This window comes from Panthera leo, chromosome A2, assembly GCF_018350215.1.
Source record: "Panthera leo isolate Ple1 chromosome A2, P.leo_Ple1_pat1.1, whole genome shotgun sequence".
Lineage (NCBI taxonomy): Eukaryota > Metazoa > Chordata > Mammalia > Carnivora > Felidae > Panthera > Panthera leo.
Genome location: NC_056680.1, coordinates 152,025,084 through 152,050,227, shown reverse-complemented (window position 1 = coordinate 152,050,227; position 25,144 = coordinate 152,025,084). Strand labels below are relative to the sequence as shown.

Sequence of the window (25,144 nt, the reverse complement as noted above, 5' to 3'; positions counted from 1 at the left end):
AGAAAGCTTACGTAGCTTGAAAAAGGTCACATGGCTAGTGAAAGGTGGTGCTAGAGCTTTGATCCAAATCTAGTCTGCCTCATCATTACCAAAATGCGTTCTGGTATTTAGCTGGGGGTTGATTAAGGTACAGATGAGAGGATGAAATTTCCCTAAAAGAAAATAGATTTCAAGTGGAAACCCTCCAAGGACAACACTAGTTGGTTACAGGACAGGGCAAGGGCTGGGAAGACAAGCCTACTTTGTGCATAAATGCTAGCCTTGGAAATTGAGATCTGTGTTCTAGAAAAAGGTAACCTTATATGCCAGTCTTTGTTTCATCATGAACCAATCCTAAGTTGGCAACTTATTGCGAAGCAAATACTTATTTTTTAGGCGCTCTAAACTGTGAAGGAAGACAGCTATAAAGTGTAGCCCTGCCTTCTTTTTTAGCTTTTACTCTCTCATTTTTTTGAATTTACTCTCCTTGCATGGGTAAACTGCTTCTCTCTCCCCTGTCTTACAAATTAGTTGGCACTGGGTTTCACCCTCAGTAACTCTCAAGAGTAGCCAGCAATTACACACCCAAGAAAAACAGATTTAGATACTGTTTCAACACCAAGGGAAATTCTGTGGGTGAAGAAGAGAAAAATATTAGAGAAAATATCAGAACTGTACAGAAGCATACGCCTGAAGCCATAGCAATTCTTTCTAATTCTTAAAGTTTTGTAGGGGCGCCTGGGTGGCTCAGTCGGTTAAGCGGCCGACTTCGGCTCAGGTCATGATCTCGTGGTCCGTGAGTTCGAGCCCCGTGTCGGGCTCTGTGCTGGCAGCTCAGAGCCTGGAGCCTGTTTCAGATTCTGTGTCTCCCTCTCTCTCTGCCCCTCCCCTGTTCATGCTCTGTCTCTCTCTGTCTCAAAAATAAATAAACGTTAAAAAAAAATTAAAAAAAAAAAAAAGTTTTGTGACTTGAAGAGTTTTATCTCAGAGAATCGCAAACAGAAAACAGTTGGGCGATTACACTGGAAATAGTACAAAACTTCTAAATTTATCTAAGAGATAATTTTTTATAAAGTGGAAAAGCACCTAAAATGGTCCTTAAGGAGAATAAAGGTAATCCTCGAAGTCCTTTGCTGCCCTACTCTCACAGTCCCAGCAAGAATGAGGTTTATATATTGATACAGTCAAGAAATGACACTTGATGTCAGAGTAATGTACCCTGTGAGAAATCAGTGTGGGAATGGATGTCGACCGTACCATCAAGGAGCTCACAGTTTGGTAAGACGTGAGGGGTTTTTCCCCCCTCTCCTAAACAGTTACAGTTGACTGCATTAGACAGGGAAGGCAACTTCGAAGAATAAGATTAGGAACTAGTTCTGAGCATAAAAGAAAAAGCAAAACCAGTGGTACTTTAATTAAATGGGATCACCTAATTTGCAAGAAAGATACAGAAGGAAAAAACAGAACAGAGAAATAATTGAGCACTTTAGCAAACTAACGTATAATCATCGTTAGCCTCATCTGCACTCTAAGTACCTTCATTATTATAGGGTTTGACTGTATTCTAGGTCAGTAGTTCCCAACTGTGCATAACCATGAAGGATAGCAGATGTCCTTCTAACTCTTCAGGAAAATGAATGTTTACATATGAATGAGAGCATCTCCACAGCAATAAATCTGACTCAGGAGTAAGAGCCATTGCTGTGAATTATGTATTCAATAACATACGTGACCACACTCAACAAACTGTGATCTGTCCACTGGAGTATAAAAAGATATACTGTATATTGCTAAATAAACAGAGATACACAGTCTATCAAGTTTGTACCACTTGGTCATAGAAGTGTGTATCCTATGTCTGTATCACCCAACTCTTTAACCACACAGATTATGTGGTTAATATTCAGAGGAAGAAGAAATAAGGAACTCTCATGCAAGCAATTTTTTAGAAGTAGTCCTTCAAATTTACCTGGGTCCTACAGACAGATGCAGAGTACGATCTGAACATGTCCACAAAGCCAGAGGCACACATGCACCTCCTCTTAGGCAGACATTTCCCTACGCTTTACATGTAAATAAACTGGTAGAAAACGAAGTCTACAGCTGAGCAGGGCAAGCTTATGGAGGAGGAGAAACTGATGACTGAAAAATATATGAGTATTTGACAGAGAACACATAAAAATGAGGGGTGAGAAGACAGAAAAACAACAGTGTGTGAGGTAATGACCAAAAGATACGAAGGTTATCTTATTTCTAAGTGGGAAAATTAGGTCACATAATAGAGATTGTGCATTATATAGATTATACAGCAGTAAATCCTAGAGAGGAAAAATAAGATCAAATGCAAATTTGAGATACGTAGGCTAAATAAAGGCTCAGAGGTCACTTCTGTTTTGTCGCTGCTTAAATAATGAGTGACCAAGTCACACAGTATCTACTAACTGCTCAGTTCCTCACTTCTTAGTGAAAAGATAATTAACACAAATAATGGATTTATCCTTTTTTTTTGCTTTAATAAACTATTAAATAAAAATCACTTTTCTATCTCCCACTTAAGATAAATATTAATCATGCAAATGCTTAGCACTAAGCGCTCAACCCTCTTCTCTTCACATTTATCTTTAGAAATATTTTGGTACTCTTTGAAGTCTACCTGCAATATGTCGCTCTGCAGAGATAATGACAAAATTACTCCGTTTTCTTAAAATTCCAACTCTACCAGTTGAAACTCTTGGTATCTACAGTGCACAACTCTCTTCTCACAGAGCACTCACCAAAGACTTCTTAAATTCTTTGTTAATTACTTCTGTGAACATGTGGGTTAAAGTAAAGTTCTAGAGGAATAATCAATTTGGCATATTAAGTTAGGCATTTTAATATACCCCTGGATTTGACAAGCCTTCTTAATCAAATTATTAGAAAGCCATAAACCTCAAATAAATCAACTCAGGCCTTCACAGAAGCAATTTAACAAAATCACGATCTACATATGCCTACAACTTTCTTCAGGGTTGAAATAAGAGCCCTATGAAGACCAATTCTATGTTTTGCAAAATTGCTACAAAAAAATTATCATGCCATTTAAAATTGCCTTTTCATGAAGAACCACATTATATATTCCTCTTAGTGCTTGTAAAATACTAGTAAAAAGTTTTTTCTCTGATTAACTGGCATTTTTCCTTTTTACCAAATAATATAGATATTATGCCTGTTTCTCATTTTCTTGGGTTGAGAAAAAATTCTGAGCTAAGTCTTGTTCTCAAGTAGTTCTTCACACTTTGATACTTATTAAACCATGTTCTACTTCATTTGTGTCATTACTGTTTCATTACTTCAAATGCTTCTCAGAAATAGGAAGAGTACATATTAATAAATGTAACTGTCAATAACAATTTGTATGATTTGATTAGACCTTATATTCCTTAGTAAACTTATTACGTATGCCCAGATCTAACTTGAGCAGGACGGTTACACTACTTAACAGAGTGCATAAACTTCTTATCTTGAAAAACTGACTTAAAAGTAAATGGAATACTTCATATCTAGTAAGAATAAGAATGGTTCATGGAGTATCTGCTCAGAAATAAAGTTTGAAAAAGGTAGTTTTCTAAGGAACCATTCCACCCCAGTTTTCTATTTGACCCTAGTTTCTAGGATGCAGTGTGGTTTTTCTAAAACACTGCATCCCCACAAAGAACAGAAAACTGAAGTATTAGTCATTCTGAAGCACTAATACAGGAATTATGAGTTACAGATTTATAAATTTCCTCATCAGTCATAGGCATGGGTTATTTAGGAATGCAATCATTTATCCTGTTATAATTTGAAGAGTAGATGAAAACAGATGTACCAGCTAAATAAACCATTAATTCCTTTTTGAGAAGGACTAAAAACTAGAAGCTAAATCAAGGATACTTAATGTGATAAATTTTTAACAATTCATATATGTAAATCACAAATGACAGATGTCTTGGTTATTTTAAGAGATGTTGAATACAATTGTACTATCATTATCTAAGTTAGGACAGGCCTGCTTCCAAATTTACCTGATGAGAGATGGAAGGTTGCTGGATGGGCCCCTGCATTCTAGGGTTTGGTAAACCCACAGGTGCTGGCCTCCGTTGCACCTGTTGCCTCTGAGCCATTACCTGTTGCTGCATATGCTGGAGTCGTAATTGAGCTAGGCTGATCTGTGTTGGAAACTTGGATAACTGGTTTGAAGATAAACCACCTGGTGGCTGTGAATTCTGTTCCACGACAGGATTCTGCTTAGGCATTTGTGGCTGACTCTCTTTATCTTCAATTACTAAAGAACCTAATTAAAGAGAAAAAGTTAAGTTCTAAAGTTTTTCTGAAAGTGAAATAGCATATTTCATAAGGCTCTTTTTGCTGAACTTCAAATTGCCAAGAAACTTTTTCATCTCAGGAACGCTTTACACTCTTAGAAATCAAAGGTCACAAAGAGCTTTTGTTTACGTAAGTTCTATCTATCAAATTTTCACATTTTAGAAACTATTAAAAACATTTTTTAGTTATTAACTCATTTAAAAATAACAAGCCCACAGTAACACATTTTTATGAAAAAATAACTTCACAAAAATTAATGAAGATTTACATTGTTTTAAGTTTTAAAAATCTTCACATGTCTGGCCTAAGAGCTGAACTCTCCAATTTGTTTCTGTATTGTCTGTCATTATATGTTGTTTGGGTTGAAATTTATGAAGAAAATCCAGCCACACATAGACATGTAGTTGGGAAAAGTCCCATAAAGGAGTCTCATACAATATTTTGAGAACTGCTCTTGTATATCAAAATAAAACAAGTCAATCTGACGTTGGTTCTAAAAATCCCACAATGTATTTGATTCTTTAGAATGAACAATTTGTAATCTCTCAAGTTCCTTATACCTTCACGGCTCATACTACGTCAGCTCTCTGACAGAGAATACTGTGGCTCACAACTACACTTTTAGAATTTTTTTTTTTTTTTTTTTTTTCTTAATGTTTTTATTTATTTTTGAGACAGAGAGAGACAGAGCATGAGCGGGGAAGGGGCAGAGAGAGAGGGAGACACAGAATCGGAAGCAGGCTCCAGGCTCTGAGCCATCAGCACAGAGCCTGATGCGGGGCTTGAACTCACAGACTGTGAGATCATGACCTGAGCCGAAGTCGGACGCTCAACCGACTGAGCCACCCAGGCGCCCCTACACTTTTAGAATTTAAAGGTGCCTCTAGTAGGTCTGATTACAGCATAAGGCAAAGCTTGACTTCTTCAACAGACTCAATTTCTGATTTATTAAGCATAAACATCCTAAAAAAATATGGTCATCATTCATTAAATACTCACTGCATGTTAGGTAATGTGATAGTAGGTCTATGTATATTCTTGATAAAGTCCTTTTTATAGATAAGGGATCTAAGGCTCAGAGAGATTGAGTAAATTACCCAAACTCACCGAGACATTAATTGAATGTTGACATAGATCAATATTTTCCCTATGTACTCTTCTAGAAGACATTTCTCAGAAGCCACGGATAACACCAAGTCTGGGAAACTTGAATCCTTCTTAGAATATTTAAAATGTAAATCTCATTGTAAATGGTAATTTACACAGCTGTAAGTGATGGCTCTGACAAGTCTTACCGTAAAGGATATTGTTTAACCTTATTATAGGAATTTCACAAATAGGAGATGCTGTTTTTATTTTGTTTTTGCTGATGCAGACATACCTAAAACTATATACATTTATGTATATAGTTACACATTTTACTTATGTCTACATCACGAGGTTTATGCTGTAAGTTATTATGCTTGTAATTACATGTATTTCTATACTTGTGTAAATATATAACTTGTGATTCATAACTTCTGTATAGCTGAATCTGTGGCGGTTTGGTGAGGTAGGTAAGAGATAGTTACTTAGAAACACACTTTGTATTAAGATGCTTTTTAGTAAGACAGGTCAGAGTGTGTGTGATTCCAGCTGCCTGCTACCTATCAATAAATACATTGCTGCATGCACTTCAAAACTGAGCTACAGGGGTTAACTTATCACTATCCTTTTTGTTCTTTTGTATGGATGCGATCTGTGTAAGCTTATTGCTTCCTTTCTTGATGTGTTAAGAGAGCACTGGCTCTCTCCAGCCATTTCTTCCTTTCCTACCTAGAATCGAGCTGAGGGTATGAGAGACCAAACATCTTTGACGATTTTGAAACATAGTCTGTGAGCCCAAAAAACTGTCATCAAAGGGAATATACTGATGGCTGATAAAGAATGTACAGGGAATTCTTAAATTTCTGTTTCTATAGTTTCCATGTGAGAAATTAAGAAGAAAGGCAAAAAGTGAAGACTTTTTCTACTATTTGAGTTCCTAATCTTACCAAAATGACAGTCTCCCTCTGTGATAATTTGGTGGGCTCTAATACTAAAAACTGGGGCACTTTTCTGTGTGCATGTTACGTTTCAATTAGGAAGTTTAAAAATACAGTTATTTCAGGGCGCCTGGGTGGCTCAGTGAGTTGAGCGACTGACTTCGGTTCAGGTCATGATCTCACAGCTCATGAGTTCGAGCCCCGTGTCGGGCTCTGTGCTGACAGCTCGGAGCCTGGAGCCTGCTTCGGCTTCTGTGTCTCCCTCTCTCTCTCTCTGCCCCTCCCCCCCTCGCGTTCTGTCTCTGTCTCTCTCAAAAATAAATAAACATTAAAAAACAACGTAAAAAAAATATACAGTTATTATATAAAAGGTGGAATAAAAGATGAGAAGTCTTCCCTAGCAAGATCAAGCAAATGAACCTTTAGGTGCTCCATGACTGGGTATAAGAAGTAAACCAATATGAGAAATACTATTTTAACAGAACACATTCCACATAACAAAAATCCTGTATCAATGGCAGTTATGAGTCAAAAGTTTTATTACCCCATTGTGATAAATCTATAGTTAACAGTAAAAGCAATATTCTATGGAAAAAAGAACTTCTAAATTCCCAAGTCTAGACATCCTGTGAGTCAATATTAAGGATGTTTCATATTATCCATTTATTTACATATGTGTATTTATACTCAGGCATGTGTTACACAGATACACACGTTAATAAAATACTGGCAAAAATTCCATGTCTTTAAAATAAGGTAATAAAAACACTTTGATAGCATTATCATAATCATTAAGAGCTCCAGAAACAAATGGCACTTTGAGGAAACGGACATAACGGCCTACCTAAATTGATAATATTTTGAGCCCAGAAACTAGGATCACAGTGAAACTGGATGGTATTGTTGGTCACTGGGGAAGCATCACACCTTGCTCGAAGGAGGTGCCGTAACCGGTATGTAATCTAGGAGAAAGGAGAGACAACTAAACATCGGTATCTTTCATCAGGCAAATAATTTATTAAGTTCCCAGGGAATACACAAAAAAAGTCATTTCTGGTATGTATGCTGATACAAAACAGCTAATCATATAGAAGCTATAAAATATGGATACACAACATGGTTTTCTTTTTAAAATGTTAAGTTTTGAGGTATAATTTAGTTACCTATACTGTTGAATACAAAACTGAAAAGTATCTTCAAGTGATACGTTAAAGTGAGTTTTTTCGAATTAATAAAAGGTTAGAGAAGCACCAACTAAATATCTGTAAAATAAACCTTAACATATTTTGCTCTTTTATTATACTTATGCTTTTAAAGAAAGTTTCAGGATTTGGATTAAGGGGCTAATGAGTTATGGAAAATACAGATTAATCTCTGCTCAGGAGATGTAAGTACAGCTCACATCTAGGCTGCTAGTGGGATGGCTCCCCTTGCTCCTATGTTTTGAATCTCATGTCATTACACCACACCACCCACCTCCTTCCACCCTGTAGTCCTCCGTGAACACTTGGACCTTCTCTCTCAGCCCTTGAAGAATTTAGCTCCTGGCTCACTATTACCATCTCCAACATTACTCATCATAATTCTTAATGATTTTAATATCCAACCAGCTGATCCTTCTTTCTAGCTCACTTCCTCTGGTGCCCAGGTACCCATTATCCTATAAACCTTAAAGGCCCTATAAGCCTTTGCTCTTATAATTTTTCCATGTCCTTCAATCTCACATTACCATTATCCTTACCCAGCTTAAACCCCAGGGTCAAGCACCATAATCATCTCCTTGCATATACCCTCAATACCTGTTTTTCTCACATACTCCATCAAATATATTCCCATCTCTCTCCTCAACCTTTGTCACCAAACAAAACAAAACAAGCAACCCTGGTTAAGTCCAGCTTTTGCCTAAATATAGCTGGACTAATAAAGGGAATGATCACTTCAAACACATGACAATTTACTTCCGGTTATGCCCCTAAGGGTGACTGGCTAGCATGTGACATTCTTCTGGTACTTTACTTCCCTACTCTCCTAAGTAACTGTTCAACTTTTCTTCTCAAATCTCTAGCACCCTTCCTCCCCCATTGTCAATCTCAGCTGATGATTTTGCTTACAATTTTACTGAGAAAGCAGGAACAATCAGGGACCTTCTACAAATTCCCACCACTTGTGAGTATTAGTGCTCCCTCCAGTTGCAATGCTTCTAGAGCAGTCCTTCCACTTGTGCAACAGCACCCAACCCTTCTTGCCTACTCACAGACACTGCTCAGCAACTTTCTTCCCTCTCCTGTATCACCTAGGCTTCCCTTTTACTGGATCACTCCCATCGACAGAGAAATGTTTTAACTTTTCCCAGCTAAAAACAAAACTCTTGGCTCTTTTTCTCTTGCCATCACTGCCCCGTTTTCCTGCTTTTTACAGCAAACTCTTAAAAAACTCATCTATTTTTACTGTGCCCTGTTCCTCTCCTCCCATTCTTTTCTGAAACCACTCCTTCACTTGGCTTTCAGCATACTATACCCTCATGGTTTTATCTTTATTTTACCAGCTGCTACTTCTGGGGGCCACTGAGAACAGGTTTGGGCTCCAACGCACCATCGAAGCCTCTACTGTTGGTTCTTTCAACTGAGCCCCAGGGCTCAGTCTTTCAACTGTTCTCATTTCTCCTCTACCCACAGTTTCAGTGATCTCATATGGTTTCATAGTTTAAATGACTTCTTAATTTATATCTCAAGTCTAGATCTCTCTTTTGAACTTGCATTTCCAACTAGTTACTCAACATCTCCACCTGGTTGTCTAATAGGCACCTCAAATTTAATCTGCTTAAAAGGGAATTTGTGATCTTTCTACACAAGTCTACTTGTCCTATAATCTTAGCCTTGTCCATTACTGTCAACACTATTTTTCCTACAGCTTAGTCCTTGGTTCCTTTCTTTTTCTCATGTCCTACATTCAACCTGTTAGCAAAATCCTACTGGTTCTAGCCTTAAGATATGGATAACCCTACCCATTTTCCCATCAACTCTATTATTTATTATTATTATTATTATTATTATTATTATTATTTTAGTTTATTTATTTTGAGAGGGAGAGACAAGAGGAGAGGCGAGGCAGAAAGAAAGAGAGAGAGAGAGACAGAGAGAATATGAATCCTAAGCAGACTCCACACTGTCAGTGCAGAACCGGATGCGGGGCTCAAACCCAAGAACCGTGAGATAATGACCTGAGCTGAAATCAAGAGTCGGATGCTTAAGTGACTGAGCCACCCAGGCACCCCTCTCATCACCTCTATTAATTCTCCTGCTATCACTTTGCAAAAGTTATCTTACTGCAGTAAGTAAGGCTCTAACTGGTCTCCCTTATATCTCCCTTGCCCTCAACTACCTATAGTCTGCTCTCAATAGCTACAGTGATTGTTAAAATATAAATCATATTCTGTCTTCCTTCTCAAGTCCCTCTCTCCAGCAGTTCCTCATCTGAGATTAAAAACCAAAGTCCTCATAATGAACTACAAGGCTTGTGCTATCTGACTGCACTGCTTCTCTGACCTTACTCATACTACTTTCTGATCCTTCACTCTGTTCCAGCCCCTCACGCCTCTTTGTGTCCATATCACAAAAACCACCACCTCCATCTTTGTATCTGCTGTGTGCTTCGCCAGAACAGACTTCCCCCAAATATCTGCAGGAATTGCTTCTTCACTTTTCTTTAGTATTTGCTCAAATATCACCCTCTTTAAATAGACCAACTTATCTTACACTACCACCTGCACTCCAGTGTTCCCAGACTCCCTTCCTTAATTTAATATTCTCTAGAGCACTTAATATATACCAGGTAATAGTTATATATTTTACTTATGTTGGTGCTGTCTCTCTCCACTAAATGTGACTCTTAAAGGGCAAAGATTTTATTTTGTTCTCTGTTCTCCCAGTGCTTAGAATGCTGCCTGATATATATAGCAGGTATTCAGTAAATAATTGTTGAATACATAATTTGCTTTAGTTGCTAAATTATTTTCAATAGCTCTAATAAACTGTGAGTAAAAAACCATCAAACTATTTTGGGACTAAGTAGAATACATGGCACAGTGTGTAGCTAACAGCACTCAACACAATGCTCTTCTCCCTAAGTTTTTGTCTTAATTTTTTGTGTCCTCTAACAGTTCTCACCGTAAAAGATGTTCCTACAAAGCCGACCAAAACAATCATTCCAAGAACTTTCCTTTGTAAATATACTCCTGTTTTATCATTTCCAAAAATTTGTTCATTTTGAAATAATTTTTAAATTGTAGAAAAGTGAAAAGAACCCTTCACCCAGATTTCCCAACGGCTGCTGTATTAACACACTTCTTCCAGTGCCTCCCCAACTGCTTTTGCACATACACTATTGCTACGTCTTTTTCTGAACCTTTGACAGCAAGTTGCAGACATGAGGTTCTGTCTACCCTAAACACTCTGGCGAGTGCACCTTAAAACAAAGATCGTCTAACATAAAGAGCAAATTCCAAATTCCGAAACCAAGTCTGACAACACTGCCATCCAATCCAAAGACCTCATTCAAATGTCAACTCTGCCCACAGTGTCGCTTGCTAGGATACTGTCAAGGAATGCAGGTTGCATTTGGATGCCATGTCCCTTCAGTTCCTTAGGCTTTCCCTGTCATTTATGTCCTTGATGGCTTTAAAGACTTCAAGAACTTATATTCTAGAAGAGCGCCTTCAACCTGGGTCTGAGTGCAGTTCCTCTTGATCAGACTTAGTAAAAGCATCCTTGTCAGGAATCCCACACTAATGATAATATAATGTGCACTTCTTAGCACATGAGATCAGGAAGCTCAGGATGGCAGCCTGTCCCACCACAAGTGCTGATACGAATCTTCGTCGCCTGACAATTTTGCTCCCCAGTTTCCCCACCTTGAATTCACTCGATTTCCCCCTTTGTAAACACTTAGTATTTTGCAAAGAGGTATTGTAGCATTACACTGAAATCCTGTTCTATCAATTCTCTACCCAGCAGATTAGCATACACTGATGACTCCTTCTTAATTACCACTACGACAGTGACCATATGTACTATCCTTTCTACGTTTATTGATTTACACTGTGACATAAAATTTTCTTTATCATTTAGATAAAATGGTTAAATCAGAAATGCGAACACTTTCTTAAAAGAAAATCAGCTCTAATAAAAGGGAACTGTGAGGTCAATACTTGGATATACTTTTTTCTCCCCTTGAGATACTATGCTGTAGATGAGAAGACAGAAGACGCAATTTATTTACAACTCAGATAGCTAGTATCTATTTACTATTAATTTGTACCAAGGTCTAAAAGTAGTATCAAACTTGGCCAAACTCTGTTCCTTAAGTAACATTTTTTCCTGATGTATTTTACTGTCATTCAATGTAAAATACAAGAGCTCTTTCACTGTCAAATTATTTTATTACCCATCTAAAATGTAAACCTTGTCAAAACTCCTGACGCATGTTTTAGTTATTTCTGAGAAGTGATAAGGCATGACTGGTATAGAGGGTAATGGTTCATTAAATATACACACTTGTTAATCTCTTCAGATGTATCTGAACTTAAATGAACTCAGGTTTTACACTGAAACCTTAGCTACTGTTCAAAAAGCAACAGACAAAACATTTTTTTTAAATATGAAAGGTATCAAAACAGCTTTCAAGATAGCAATACTATATACTGTCTCCTTTCTAATGAAGTTAAAATAAACTTAAAGAAGAAATTTAGTATTTGATTTTCCAATCCTATAAAAATGAACAGGCGGTTTTGTCTATACTTAGAGCTTCTGAAAGAAGACATTATCTTGTACCTGATTTTTTTTACCATCAATCTTTCGTTGAATTCCTATGCATCAAGCACTGAGTAACACAAAATTCCTACTTTAAGAAGTGTAGAGTCTAATGAGATTCATAGAAACATATGCAAATATAATAGCAGATAAAAATCAGTAATAGTATGATGGACATATGCACAAAGGGTGTGTAAACACAAGAAAGAGAAACCCAATCCAGTCTTGGTCATGAAAGGCTGACAAGTGGAAAGGAAGACCAATCTAATCTGAAGTAGGTAGTCTTTAAAAAGATGGACATTATTCAGGAGCAAGAAGAGGCAGGAAAGGGTACCAGTACTCAGGCAAGAAAGAATCATATCCTGTGAGCACCAAAGATTAGAAATAAGGAGATGGCAATGAGGCATTCAGGAATACACAAAGAAGGTCACTGAAGATTAATTAGATGGGAGAAGGGAAAAAAGGAGAAAAGAATTCCTTTTTACTACTTATAACTTAATAGTTTCCTAATTGCTAGTATTATAGAAATATTTACGGAGAGTAAAAAGAATGATCGTGTTTTACTCTCCTGGCCTTTCTTCTGTCAACGTTGCTTGCCTTCCTTCTAAATAATAAAGGATAAATTCAGTGTTAGCAGGTTGACAGAAGAGTTCTGAGGAAATACTGTGAAACTGTTTCAAAATATGTTTAATACTAGACTTCTGGAAAGATTTTGCTCTTCCATTGATTTTTGTCTTTTCTTGACCACAGTTCCTATAGCAAAAAGTGAACTAAGAATTGCAAGCCAAGCTTGAAATTTCAGGCCTGCAAGGCATTTCTTCTTATTTTTTTAAGCACATGAAAGCCATCATTTAAAGGATAACTTGAGTAAACACGGCTACATGTACCATGCAGAAAAACTATGAGGAACGGAGTTATAGTATATAGTAATTTTCAAATTTTTTGAGGTTGGAGATCCTTATAAGTGTTTACAAATAAGTATAAGCCTCAGCTCAGTGTGCATTGCAGGCCAATTATTTTATTAGCTACATACATTTGCGACTCAAGGGCCACTTGGGTTCCACAGACTTTTAAAAATCAGAAAAGAAATGATTTGGCGAATCTAGTAACACTGGTTCCTTGTAATTTGCTGTACCCATTTTCTCCTATATAATGTCAACAACATTCTTCCTTTCTCCTATGTCACGAGATCATTGTGCTGAGTAAGTAATCCCATCTGTTTTTATTGTTTTCTCTTATTATAATTGCAAATAAAATCATAAAATAAAATCAGAGAAATTTTGAGACAGAGATTTACTAAGTATCTGACTGTATGAATAATATGCTTTCTTACACAATACCGTAATATTCAATATCCATAACTTTTCACTCATAATTGAAAAAAGAATTGTCTCATTTTCTATTTTTATTCTCTTTCTGTTGGACATTCAGAAAAATATCCAGGAAAACAGAAAAGATACGTACTATCTAATAGAAGCTATTTTTCAAAAGACCAATAAAGCAATTGGAAGAAAGAAAGAAAAAAAGAAAGAAGTCAAGAAAAAATGTATCATTGAAATATTAAGAAAGAAAAAAAGTCCAAGAGTTGAATACAATTCATGATTAGGAATAGTTTTAGAAATAGTTATAAATCAATTTTTTTTAACAAGTCTTCAACTCAATATTTGAACCTAGTTTATAAAAGTTTATCCAGAAGTACATTTCCTTATTTCAAAACGGTCAGAGAAAAATTTTGCTACTTGACTCTAAGAACAGGTGAACAGAAAACTGATTTGGATGTCCTAATTTGATTTCAAAGGGTAACTCTCTGAGTAATCTTTTTGTTTTAAAAAAAAAAATTTTTTTATGTTTATTCATTTCCTGTGAGAGATAGAGTGCAAGCGGGGGAGGGGCACAGAGACAGGCTCTAGGCTCCGAGCTGTTGGCATAAAGCCCCACATGGGGCTCAAACTCACCAAAATGGGAGATCGTGACTTGAGCTGAAGTTGGACGCTTAACTGACTGCACCACCCAGGTGCCCCGAATATATTTTTTAAGTGTCTTTTTAATTTTTTTTATGTTTTATTTTTTCTTATTTTTGAGAGAGAGAGAGACAGAGTACGAGTGGGGGAGAGAGAGTTAGAGACAGAGGGAGACAAACAATCTGAAGCAGGCTCCAGGCTCTGAGCTGTCAGCACAGAGCCTGACGGGGGCCTTGAACCCACAAACTGTGAGACGGCGACTTGAGCTCAAGTTGTAGATGCTTAATTCACTGAGCCACCCAGGCGCCCCATTTTTTTTAATGTTTATTTATTTTTGAGAGAGAGAAACAGAGAGTGCGTGCACAGGGGAGAGACAGAGGGAGGGGGAGAGAGGATCCAAAGTGGGCTCTGTGCTGATGGCAACAAGTCCAATGCAAGGCTTGAACTCATGAACCTCAAGATTATGACCTGAGCCCAAGTCAGATGCTCAACCTACTGAGCCACCCATGCGCCCCATTGTGAAATCTTTAATAAAATGAAGGTAAGGCAGCAATTTTTAAGAATGCAGACCAGTGGCACCAGCATCTCCTGGGAGCTTGTAAGAAATACAGAATCTAGCTCTACTCCACAACCATTAATCCAGAATCCTCAGGTGATTACTAGTGTGCAGTGATGAAATATTTTCAGTAGCAAGGTTCTAGACTACTACCACAATTGTTCATCATGACACAGCCACTTTTCTTTACCAAATGGGGTTGAGATATCCAGCACCATTTATGGCCGCCAGAGTGATCAACGTGCTGCCGACGAGAGGAACACAGCTTCTAAGCTCAGTGTCCAAGACGGAATTCTGGTTGATACCTCTGTGTGACCTTACAAATGTCACTTAACTTTGTGCCTTCATCATCCATACAAAAAAGATGGATAGGTATACCTATCTTATAAAAATGATGCCTAAGCTTAAGTGAACTATTACATAGAAAATTCTTAGAATTAGCGCCTGGCACACTATAGGTGAGCAGGAAATATTTATTATTATCATTACTGTTAGTGTTAAGTTCGACTGCCACTGAGAGAAAACCTGGCAAAGAACCAGACAGGAAGGACAGTGGTGGATTAGAATACACCTAAACCATGGCAGTTAAATATACTTTTCAAAACCAAAATATTTTGATCACTTAAAATTAGAGATAGGTAAGGGCACTTAAGTACAAATAGACTAATGAACATTTCTGAATTTTAAGTATTCCAGTGACGCCCATCATTTCTCTGCTTTTTGATGGTATGTTCCATGCCATACTTAGCTATCTTACCAGTCGCTTGCTATAAAGTAATGCTGTGCTGCTGCCACTGGAAACTGCCCATTTAGAAAAATGCATGACATGTTCCAATTGTTTAGAAAGTCCGGCCACTTCCTGTTGTTGTTGCATAAGTTTCATGCGATGGTCCTTTGCAAGGCTCTGAAAAGAAGAAAATTCAAAATTAGTCCCGCATATAACATATTTTAATGGTCATTTTCAGATTACCAAATTAGAATAACTGTCACCTCTGAGAAGCCAAGTGATAGAAACTTGAATTTTCATAAGAAATATTCTTAGTGTTTTTCCTCTTAGTATAAAAGGATCAGTCTCGCTGCCACAAAAACTGTGCCCCCAACAACGCAGCTTCTGCTGTTGCCACCACCGTCTCTGCACCCTCTACCCTCCACACCAGGCCCTTGGTCTAGTTTTACATACTCTGGAATTTAGGTTGGTGTTCATGCATCTTCCAATATTCAAAAAGGGGCGAAAACCATGGATTGGCTATGATACAGTCAGTCAATGCCTATTAAATTCAACACTCATAAATAAAATTCAATACTTATAAATAAAATTCAATACCCAAAATTAAAACTCAATACCCACAAATACAATACAATAAAAATAAAAAACAATCTAATAAAGTTATCAGATCACATGTTGTGCAATCACATGATTTCACGTTTTAGGCATTCTAGTCCTGATTGCAACCAGTTTTGTGCCCAGTCACACCATGTGGTAGACAACACTTAAACTTTTTGTGTGTGTTGTTTTTTGAGAGAGAGACAGAGGTGGGCAGGGGGAGAGGGGGAGAGAGAGGGAGAGAGGGACGAAGGGTGCACATACACAAGGGAGGGGCAGAGAGACAGAAAGAATCCCAAGCAGACTCCATGTGCAGCACAGAGCTGATGTAGGGCTCGATCTCACAAACCGGGACATCATGACCTGAGTGGAAATCAAGAGGTGGACCCTTAACTGACTGAGCCACCCAGGCACTACTTTATCTTCATTTTTTGAAAAACTCTCCAAGAGATTCTGATTTACAGCGGAGTCTGGCAAGAGCCACAGCCATGCACGCACTAGTAATTTCTGAGAAAGCCAATCTAAGTGATGGTTGATTTTAAACAGAGCTTGGAAAATGTTTTAAATTCTTTAAGTGTTTCTATTAAAAAAAAAAAAAAAAAAAAAAGAGGGGTGCCTGGGTGGTTCAGTCAGTTGAGCATCTGACTTCAGCTCCCGTCATGATCTCACGGTTCCTGAGTTTGAGCCCTGCAAGGGGCTCTAGGCTGACAGCTCGGAGCCTGGGTTGTGTCTCCTCTCCGCCCCTCCCTCGCTCACACTCTGTCTCTTTCTCTCAAAAATAAACAAACATTAAAAAATTAAAAAAAAAAAAAAAAAAAAAGAAATCACAGAATCTTGAAAAAATACTATAAATGAGGTCTCCTGGACAGAATACTTCTTCACTAAATAAGACAAGTCTTTAGTCTTTGTTTCCTGTATGGTTGATGAACCATGGGAATGACCATGCTTTCCCAGGAGGGCAGGACTCTCTGAGAAAGACCTTACAATTTTGTCAACTACAAAATAAAGAGGTTAAACCAAATTATTCTAGGAGTTTTTATTTTTTTTAAATCCTTAAACATCAGAATTCTTGCATTCTCTTCTCATTCTAAATTGCTTCTTTACTGTGAATTCTTTTTGCACCATTAAAAGAATACTAAAATACCATGCAATTAATATTATGTTACTATACCATGGAGAAGTTGTAATCTATTATTATCTGGAGGCAAACACTGACTTTGGATCTAGACCTTCATGAGTATAAAAAAACTCAGAAAGAGCCCAATATTTTTCTCACCGTGGTGAGAAACAACTATCCTAAGTGCCCTGGGTATCCCTCCCTACATACTACTTTTACAGAGGATTAAGACTAAAATGTTGAGAGTGGAAGGCATATCCTTTTACTTAATTTCTCATAGGGTTAAACCTTTATGTTTGAAAACAAAATATAGCTTAGTTATCTTTCTAAATCTTTTTTGCTCGAGTGCACCCCTTTGGTGGCCCCAAGTTGTCACTTGAATGAATCTAAAATGATTAATCTCTTCAACATTTACAGAGCTCCTTCAAGCAAGGCACTGTGCTTTGTGCTATCGAGGAAACACTAAGCCATAAACTGTCAGCTACAATGTAGAATATGGTAAAAGAAAACTTAGGAATGGAGACGCAATATTATTCAATCATAAATGGATGAAAAAGTCTGTGATTTCAAAGTCACAAATACATGAGAAACTACTATATTAAATCGCTACAAACATACTGTCCCATCAACAGTAACTTACCTCAAGCTGATGCAGTAGGGCTTTTCCTTTTTTATTTATTTCTACCATCAATGTAAATATAGCAACTTTAATATCCTGCTCCACCTGCTTTTGATTTTGATTTACTTCAATTATCCTGAAAATTAAATGAAAGGGGGAAAAATCTAAACTCTAAGGCAGAAGATTTGTTTTATAATATTTAAAATTGATTTTCTAATGTCTAAATTAGGCCAAAATGTTTTCAACTCTTAAAAGCTCAGCTGTTTCTAAGGGTCCTTCAGTGTAAATTGACTTTCTCGAAGATGACATAGCAGAAATGTAATTCTTCTGAAAAACACAGTCACTTAATTCAATCTTAAAATCAAAATGTATAAAATTGCAAGAGAACGAACACATTTTAAGAAAATATGACTTGGAAAGATCATGATGAAAATCATTCAAGAAAATCAATACTTGATCTAAAAGGGTAGACCAAAAAAAGGTTTATGAGCAAGAAAACCAGGACTCCAAACATGTTCGATTGTATCCACTCTAACTACCAAGTAGGAAAGTGTAAGCATGTCATTCTTAGTGATCTGAACTGCTGCAGTATTCATTATGCCCGCACAGAAGCAAAGAGAACAACAGTAGAGAGCTACTGTAAGAACACATCTGTCTTCAAATAAGCAGCTCAATACCACTTTATGTTTCATCAGCTATCATGTACAGTTTTTCCCTTCGTTAGAGAAGACGGGAAGGCCATTGTCATGGAGATCGAGATAGACAGATAAGAAATACACAGCATCATACCAGAATATCTTACAAAAGCAGAAGAGAATAACGGGACACCCACTAAACATTTTGAGAGAAATTGGAAGTTTGATTTCTCCAGTCTGCTTCTCCAATAGTTACCCTCCAAGACTTAAAACCAGTAGGGCAGAGATTTTATTTTCCGTTGCAACTTAAGATAATCACTTGACACCAATATTGGCTATGAAAATCAAGAAACCCAGATAGATATGGGAAGAAAACAACCCTCTGAAACAAAACAAAACAAAAACTAATTTAGAATTCACATCTTCATGATGGTTAAACAGGATGAAAAAAGGACAGGCCGTGCCATTGTCTGCACACACGTGAAAACGAATTAAAACCAAAGTAAGTCCGTGCTGTAAATGTAATCCTTTCATGACAGTCTATTCAGATATGAGCAATTAGCACCTAATCCAAAGATTCTTTAATTCTTACAATTCAAAACCCCAAATCCTTTCATGCGATAATGTATGACGTTGTAAAAACAGCATAAGGAAGCCGCTAACAGAAAGGTAAAAGAACAAATTTGGAGAATTCACACTATCTGGTTTGAAGACTAACTATAAAAAGCTACAGTCATGAAGAAAGTGGGGTACTGTCAAAAAAGAAAAATACAATGGAACAGAATACAGAGTTTAGAAAGAACCTTACACATACATGGTCAACCGATTCCCTACAAATGTGACAAGGCAATTAAATAACAATAATTTAGTCTTTTAAACAACTGGTGTTGGAACAAATGGACATCCATAGGTTACAAAAAAGTGAACTTTGATCCACAGCTCATACCATATACATAATGAAAGAGTAAGAAGAAAGACTAAATTTCATCAAGGGTGGAGCTTTCACATAAAATTAGTTACTTTACAATTGCTACCATTTGCCACTTACACAGTAGAATCACCTGTAACTATCTCCATCATTCTGTGAATATCCCTTACAAATTTTCAACTACTCAGATAAACTTTTAAGCCCACCACTTTATTTGGCAAAAATAGTATGGTTAGAATATGGTAAATGAAACAGTATTTGGTTAATATAGTTGTTATGTAAAAGAGAAAGGTAAAATGCAATGAGAGCTGATTAAGGAAGACTAACAAAAACAAAAGACACACGATAGAACTGTTATTATCACAAAGAATAAAAATGGTCATAGGGGCGCCTGGGTGGCTCCGTCGGTTGAGCGTCTGGCTTCAGCTCAGGTCATGATCTCGCGGTTCGTGGGTTCGAGCCCCGCGTGGGGCTCTGTGCTGACAGCTCAGAGCCTGGAGCCTGCTTTCGATTCTGTGTCTCCCTCTCTCTCTGCCCCTCCCCACTCATGCTCTGTCTTTCTCAGCCTCTCAAAAATAAAGAAACGTAAAAAAAAAAAAATTAAAAAAAAATGGTCATAGTAATTACTGAAAAAGGTTAATGACAAAAATAACACATTATAATGATTGGTCTTAAGGAAGATAAACCACAAGACTTTCTCTTAATGAATCCCCTGTGAGGCCTCTCTTACTCAGGCTCTTTTTAAAAAGGATTTCTTGATTTATCTGGACAGTGATATGTTACTTTTGTATGCAAAACAACAAAAGAAGGGAAAATGGGATTTCATAGCTGTTGTAAAGGTTGTACTATGTCAGTGCGGGTTCCAAACAGGATGAAAAAAGGGGGGTAAGCTAAACAAACTCACTCTTCCATGTGGAGGTGAGTGGTTTGCTCCCCTAATCACTGACTTGTGAGATGTGAGACTTTGGACAGTTGAGGATTCCTCCTTTGGAAAACAAAAAGTGTAACAGGTAATATATAGAAACCGTGCAAGTATTGTTATCTGATAAGAAATTAAAGGTGCGTGAAACCGTTTAACAATCCCTGCCTCCTGGTGTCCTAAGACCTCCACCCTATTGTAGTTAAAAGGTGACAGCCCAGAGAAGGCATCTCAAAGTTGACCAATGCTTAAAAAAGCAGTTATGTATGTATAATAAAGTGTTAAAATATTTTATAATAGTGGCAAAAAGTAGTTGATTTTGTTTTTAAATCCTGGCATTTCTTTAAAATTTGAAACATCAGATAATTATAAATTATCAACACCTGCCAGATAAATGATCCATTACTCAGTGCAATTTATTACCATAACAGTTTTGAAATTTCATGGCTGAAAAGAATGCTTTCCAGTTCAGTTTCCAGAAACCCAAAGTTTCTAGAAAAGTCTTACAAACTACGTTATTAGAGGCATCTGACAGCTTACTTAGATCTACTTCACCATGAGCTAAGTAAAATACCTGTTCTAAAAGAGAGTATTCTTAATATGTTATATAAATATGATTTATCATAACACCACAAATGTAAATTTACCTGTTTTGGATCTGATTTCCTGTGAATTTTATATATTTTGTTTTTTCCATCAGTTTTGTGATTAGTGTATCTATGATCACTTTCTGATTCTGAAAAGCTTCTTCTATAAATTGGTATCTGAAAAGACAAGTAAACAAGCCAATTATTTCATGCTAATAAAAAATGAGGAAAAGCATCCCCCCAAAAGCTAAGATAAAGAGAGTTTAAAAGATATAAATAATACTAAATATATCCCTGGAAGGCAGGTTTTCTGCACTCTCCAAAGTGTCTCTAAGAAAAGGAGGAATCTTTACAGATATTACTCATGGATACTCTAAATTATTTTGGAAATTTGGGGAAGATACATATCTATCACTCATAGTTTAAGAGGCTTAAAGAACTCACCTGGCAGACCTGGCAAAAAGTAACCACAGATATTTAAGTAGATTTCCTTACTACTTTGTAATTTCCTAATTGTTAAAGTTTGATGCTGTAAATATTTTGATGATCACTTTTTTTTAACGTTTGAGAGCACATGCGCACGTGTGCACGCGCGCACACACACACACACACACACACACACACACATATAGAGAAAGAGAGAGGAAGAGAAAGGATCCCAAGCAGACTCCATACTGTCAGTGCAGAGCCCGACACAAAGCTCGATCTCATGAACTGTGAGATCATGACCTGAGCCAAAATCAAGAGTTGGATGGTTAACCGACTGAGCCACCAGGCACCGCTTGAAGATTACTTTTGAACATTAGGTAGTTGTGTCATAAAGGTCACAAATATATGCCTTTGGGGAAAATGGTGGGATGAGGAAAAACTCTTGATGCTATGCCTTGCATGTAACAAAGCTTCAAGCAACATAAAATACAGCACTTTAAAAACGTTAACTTGTAAATGGACATGATAATCTCTGACAAAGTACGTATGATGACTCAAGAGTAGCTCCAGGGACACAGTAATATAGAAGACAACCAGTTTTATTAATTTTTCGTAAAATGCATAAAACACAGTATTTTACATAATGTGATTTAAAAGTGCAAGCGTACTTAAATCAGTATTATAGTGTTGCCAGCATTAGAAAAAAAGGGGAACATAGTTAATATTAATTCTGTTGGATTTTCTCTGTATAGAATGCGGTCTTTGAGACCCTAGTAATGTGTAATGTTAGATGAAATGGTCAAAATGTTTGTTATCTGGTTCTTAAACTCAATTTTAAAACTTTCAATATTCTGTTATGATGTTTTCTGGTTCATTTTACAGAAAACCTTTCTCAGGTTTAGGAAATTTCCTTTTATTCTTAGTTTGCGAAGTCTTTATATCATAGGTGCATATTTTTGACAGAATGTTTCTCCTGTCTCTATTGAAATGATTATGTAATTTTTCCTTTATTCTTTTAATATGAATTACATAACTGATTTTCAAATGTTACATGAACTCTGTATGCCTAAAACAAGGCCAACTTGGTTGTAATTATATTGTCCAAAAATCACATTACTACTGGATTTGGTTTCCTATTTCTTAGAATTTTCACATTCATTTCATGGGTGAGACTAGTCCGTGATTTTCTATTTTTATTCCTCATAAAACAAGTTGGAGAGAATTCATCCTTTTATTGTCCTCTGGATGAGACTGTGTGTATTTAAAAGGTGTTATTTTTATCTATTTTGTTGATTCATCAATGAAGTCATCTGGGCCTGTAGTTTCCCTTGTGAGAAAGTTAAAAATTATGGATATAAATCTAAGGGCTATTCTGATTTTCTATCTTACCTTGTGCTAGCTTTGGTAAGCTGTATTTTCTTTTCTTTTTTTATTTATTTTTTGAGATAGAGTGAGTGAGCAGGGGAGGGGCAGACAGAAAGAGAGACAGAGAATCCCAAGCAGGCCCAGCGCAGTCTCACAAACTGTGAGATCATGACCGAGGCTGAAATCAAGTTGGATGCTTAACTGAGCCACCCAGGCGCCCCTGGGAAGCTGTATTTTCTAAGAATTATCCTATTTCATGCAAAAATTTCCAAACCCATTGACAGATAATCATCTCATAATTTTGAATGCCTTTAGAAAATGTTGTGATGCCCCCTTTTCACTCCTGGCATTGGTTTTTTGGGCCTGCTCTCTAAATCACTCATTAAAGGAATTTGTCAATTTACTAATATTTTGAAAGATTTGATTTTTGGCTTTACTTACTTCATTAATGTCTGTACTTATCCTCATCGTGTCCTTTTCCTCACTTAGTTTAGGCTTAATTTACTAATTTTCTGAACTTGAGATGTTTAGTGTATTTTTTTATCTACCTAATATATACATTTAATGATATCTATTTCCCTTTTATCATGGCCTTAACAGTGTATTTCAAGGATATTATTTCCACGATCATTCAGATAAAAATATTTTCCTATATCCATTGGGATTTCTTCTTTGATGTTTTATTTAAATTTAGTTCGAACTGTTTATTTTGAAACAATTTCAGTTAAATCTGCAATGGTACAGAGACCTCCTATACCTTTACACAGCTTAGTTTTTCAAGTATTAATTCATCATAGCTCTTTAATGCCTTAATAATCAGAATGCATTTCTTAGGAGTAAGGATATTGCTATGTAACCAGAGTGTGATGATTAAATATAAAACTGACACTGGGGTGCCTGGGTGGCTCAGTGGGTTAAGCATCCAACCTCGACTCAGGTCGTGATCTCATCGTTTTTGGGTTCGAGCTCCGCATCGGGTTCTGTGCTGACAGCTTGGAGCCTGCTTCCAATACTGTGTCTCTGTCTCTCTCTGTCCCATCCCACTTACGCTGTCTCTCAAAAATAGGGAGTGAAAAAAAAAAAAATTAAAAAAAAAAAAAAAAAAGAAAACTGACGTTAAGGTAATACTCTTATCTAAACTACAGACCATATTCCAATAATGCCATTTGTTTCAATAATGTCCTCTAAGGGGGGCCTGGTGGCTCAGTAGGTTAAGCGTATCATGATCAGCTCAAGTCATGATCTCACAGTTTGTGGGCTAGAGCTCCACATGGAGCTGGGTGTTGGCAGAGCCTGCTTGGGATTCTCTCTCCCTCTCTCTCTGCCCTCCCCCTACTCACAGTCTCTCTTTCTCTCTCAAAATAAGTTAAAAATAATGTCCTCTAAATAATTTTTCCCCTTCTAGTCCAGGATACAGCACAGGATCATGCATCACTGCATTTCATTTTCATATGAATTTCATTTCTTCATTTTCAAATATATGGAGATTTTTATCATCTATCATTATTTTCTACATTAACAGCATTGAGTTTGTACACAAAAACTTTTTATGATTTTAACCCTCTGAAATTTAAGATTGCCCTGACATATGGTCAATTAAATGTTTTCTTTTTATGTTTATAAAGAATGTGTATTATTGGGTGCAGTGTTTCTTAATGTCCACAAGGTCATTTGCTATTTAGGTTATTTGAATCTTACAAAAATATACTGTTCTAATTTGCTTGTCAATTATTGAGAAAAGTATGTTGAAATTTCCCACTGTAGATATGTCTATATGTTCTGTCATTTTTTGTTATGCATTTTAAAGCTATGGGCATATAGATTTAGAACTGCTACATCTTTTAAATGAAGAGAGCCTTTTATCGTATAAAGTTTCCCTCTGTATCTCAAACAATACACTTTCACATAACAGCATGCCTTTGGTTAATGTTTGTATAACGCATCTTTTCCCATCATTCTTTCTATATACTTAGGCTTTAGTTGCTTCTTGTCTAAAAAGCAAATAGCAGATTTTCAATTTTTTTATTAAGCTTGCAATCTTTTAATTTGGGACATTTTATCCATTTACATTTATTATAATTACAAATCTATTTATAGATTTACACTTACCAAGTCCTTATTAAATCCCCTCTGTTCTTTGTTTTTCTTCTTTGGCCTGTCTTTAGCCTAATTATTCCATTTCCCCTCTATGTTACTTTGATAATCAGATACACTTCTATATTCTTTTAGTGATTACTCTAGACATTTCAAAATGCAGATCTGGAGTTATCTAATACTGATTTATATTTTTTTACCGTCTTCCTAAACTGTACATAAGCCTTAGAACACAGACTCCATATCCCCCTGTCTGTTGTGTACTATACAGAACACACATGACATATACCAGTAAGACATTTTTATTGTTTCATAAATTGATATTTATTTAGATTTACTCGTACTTCCAATTTTAAATGATTTTCACTCCGTCATGCATTGACCACCATTTCTCTTTTGCCTAAGGTATACTTTAGTGAGGGTTTACTGGGGATATATTATCCCAGTTTATTT

General features: G+C 36.6%; 1 protein-coding gene across 3 annotated transcripts in view; it reads right to left on the bottom strand.

Annotated features, from left to right (window-relative positions):
- The window catches only part of TRIM24 (tripartite motif containing 24), a 122,734-nt gene that overhangs the window by 24,058 nt on the left and 73,532 nt on the right, over positions 1-25,144 (bottom strand). For 2 of the 3 annotated variants that reach the window (XM_042925896.1, XM_042925913.1), the window contains exons 5-9: positions 20,864-20,980; positions 17,756-17,870; positions 15,432-15,578; positions 7,195-7,312; positions 4,026-4,294 (exon numbers count right to left, since the gene is read on the bottom strand). In XM_042925896.1, the coding sequence (XP_042781830.1) occupies positions 4,026-4,294; positions 7,195-7,312; positions 15,432-15,578; positions 17,756-17,870; positions 20,864-20,980 (766 nt within the window). The remainder of the gene's footprint in view (positions 1-4,025; positions 4,295-7,194; positions 7,313-15,431; positions 15,579-17,755; positions 17,871-20,863; positions 20,981-25,144) is intronic. The other variant, XM_042925903.1, reaches the window with a different exon arrangement.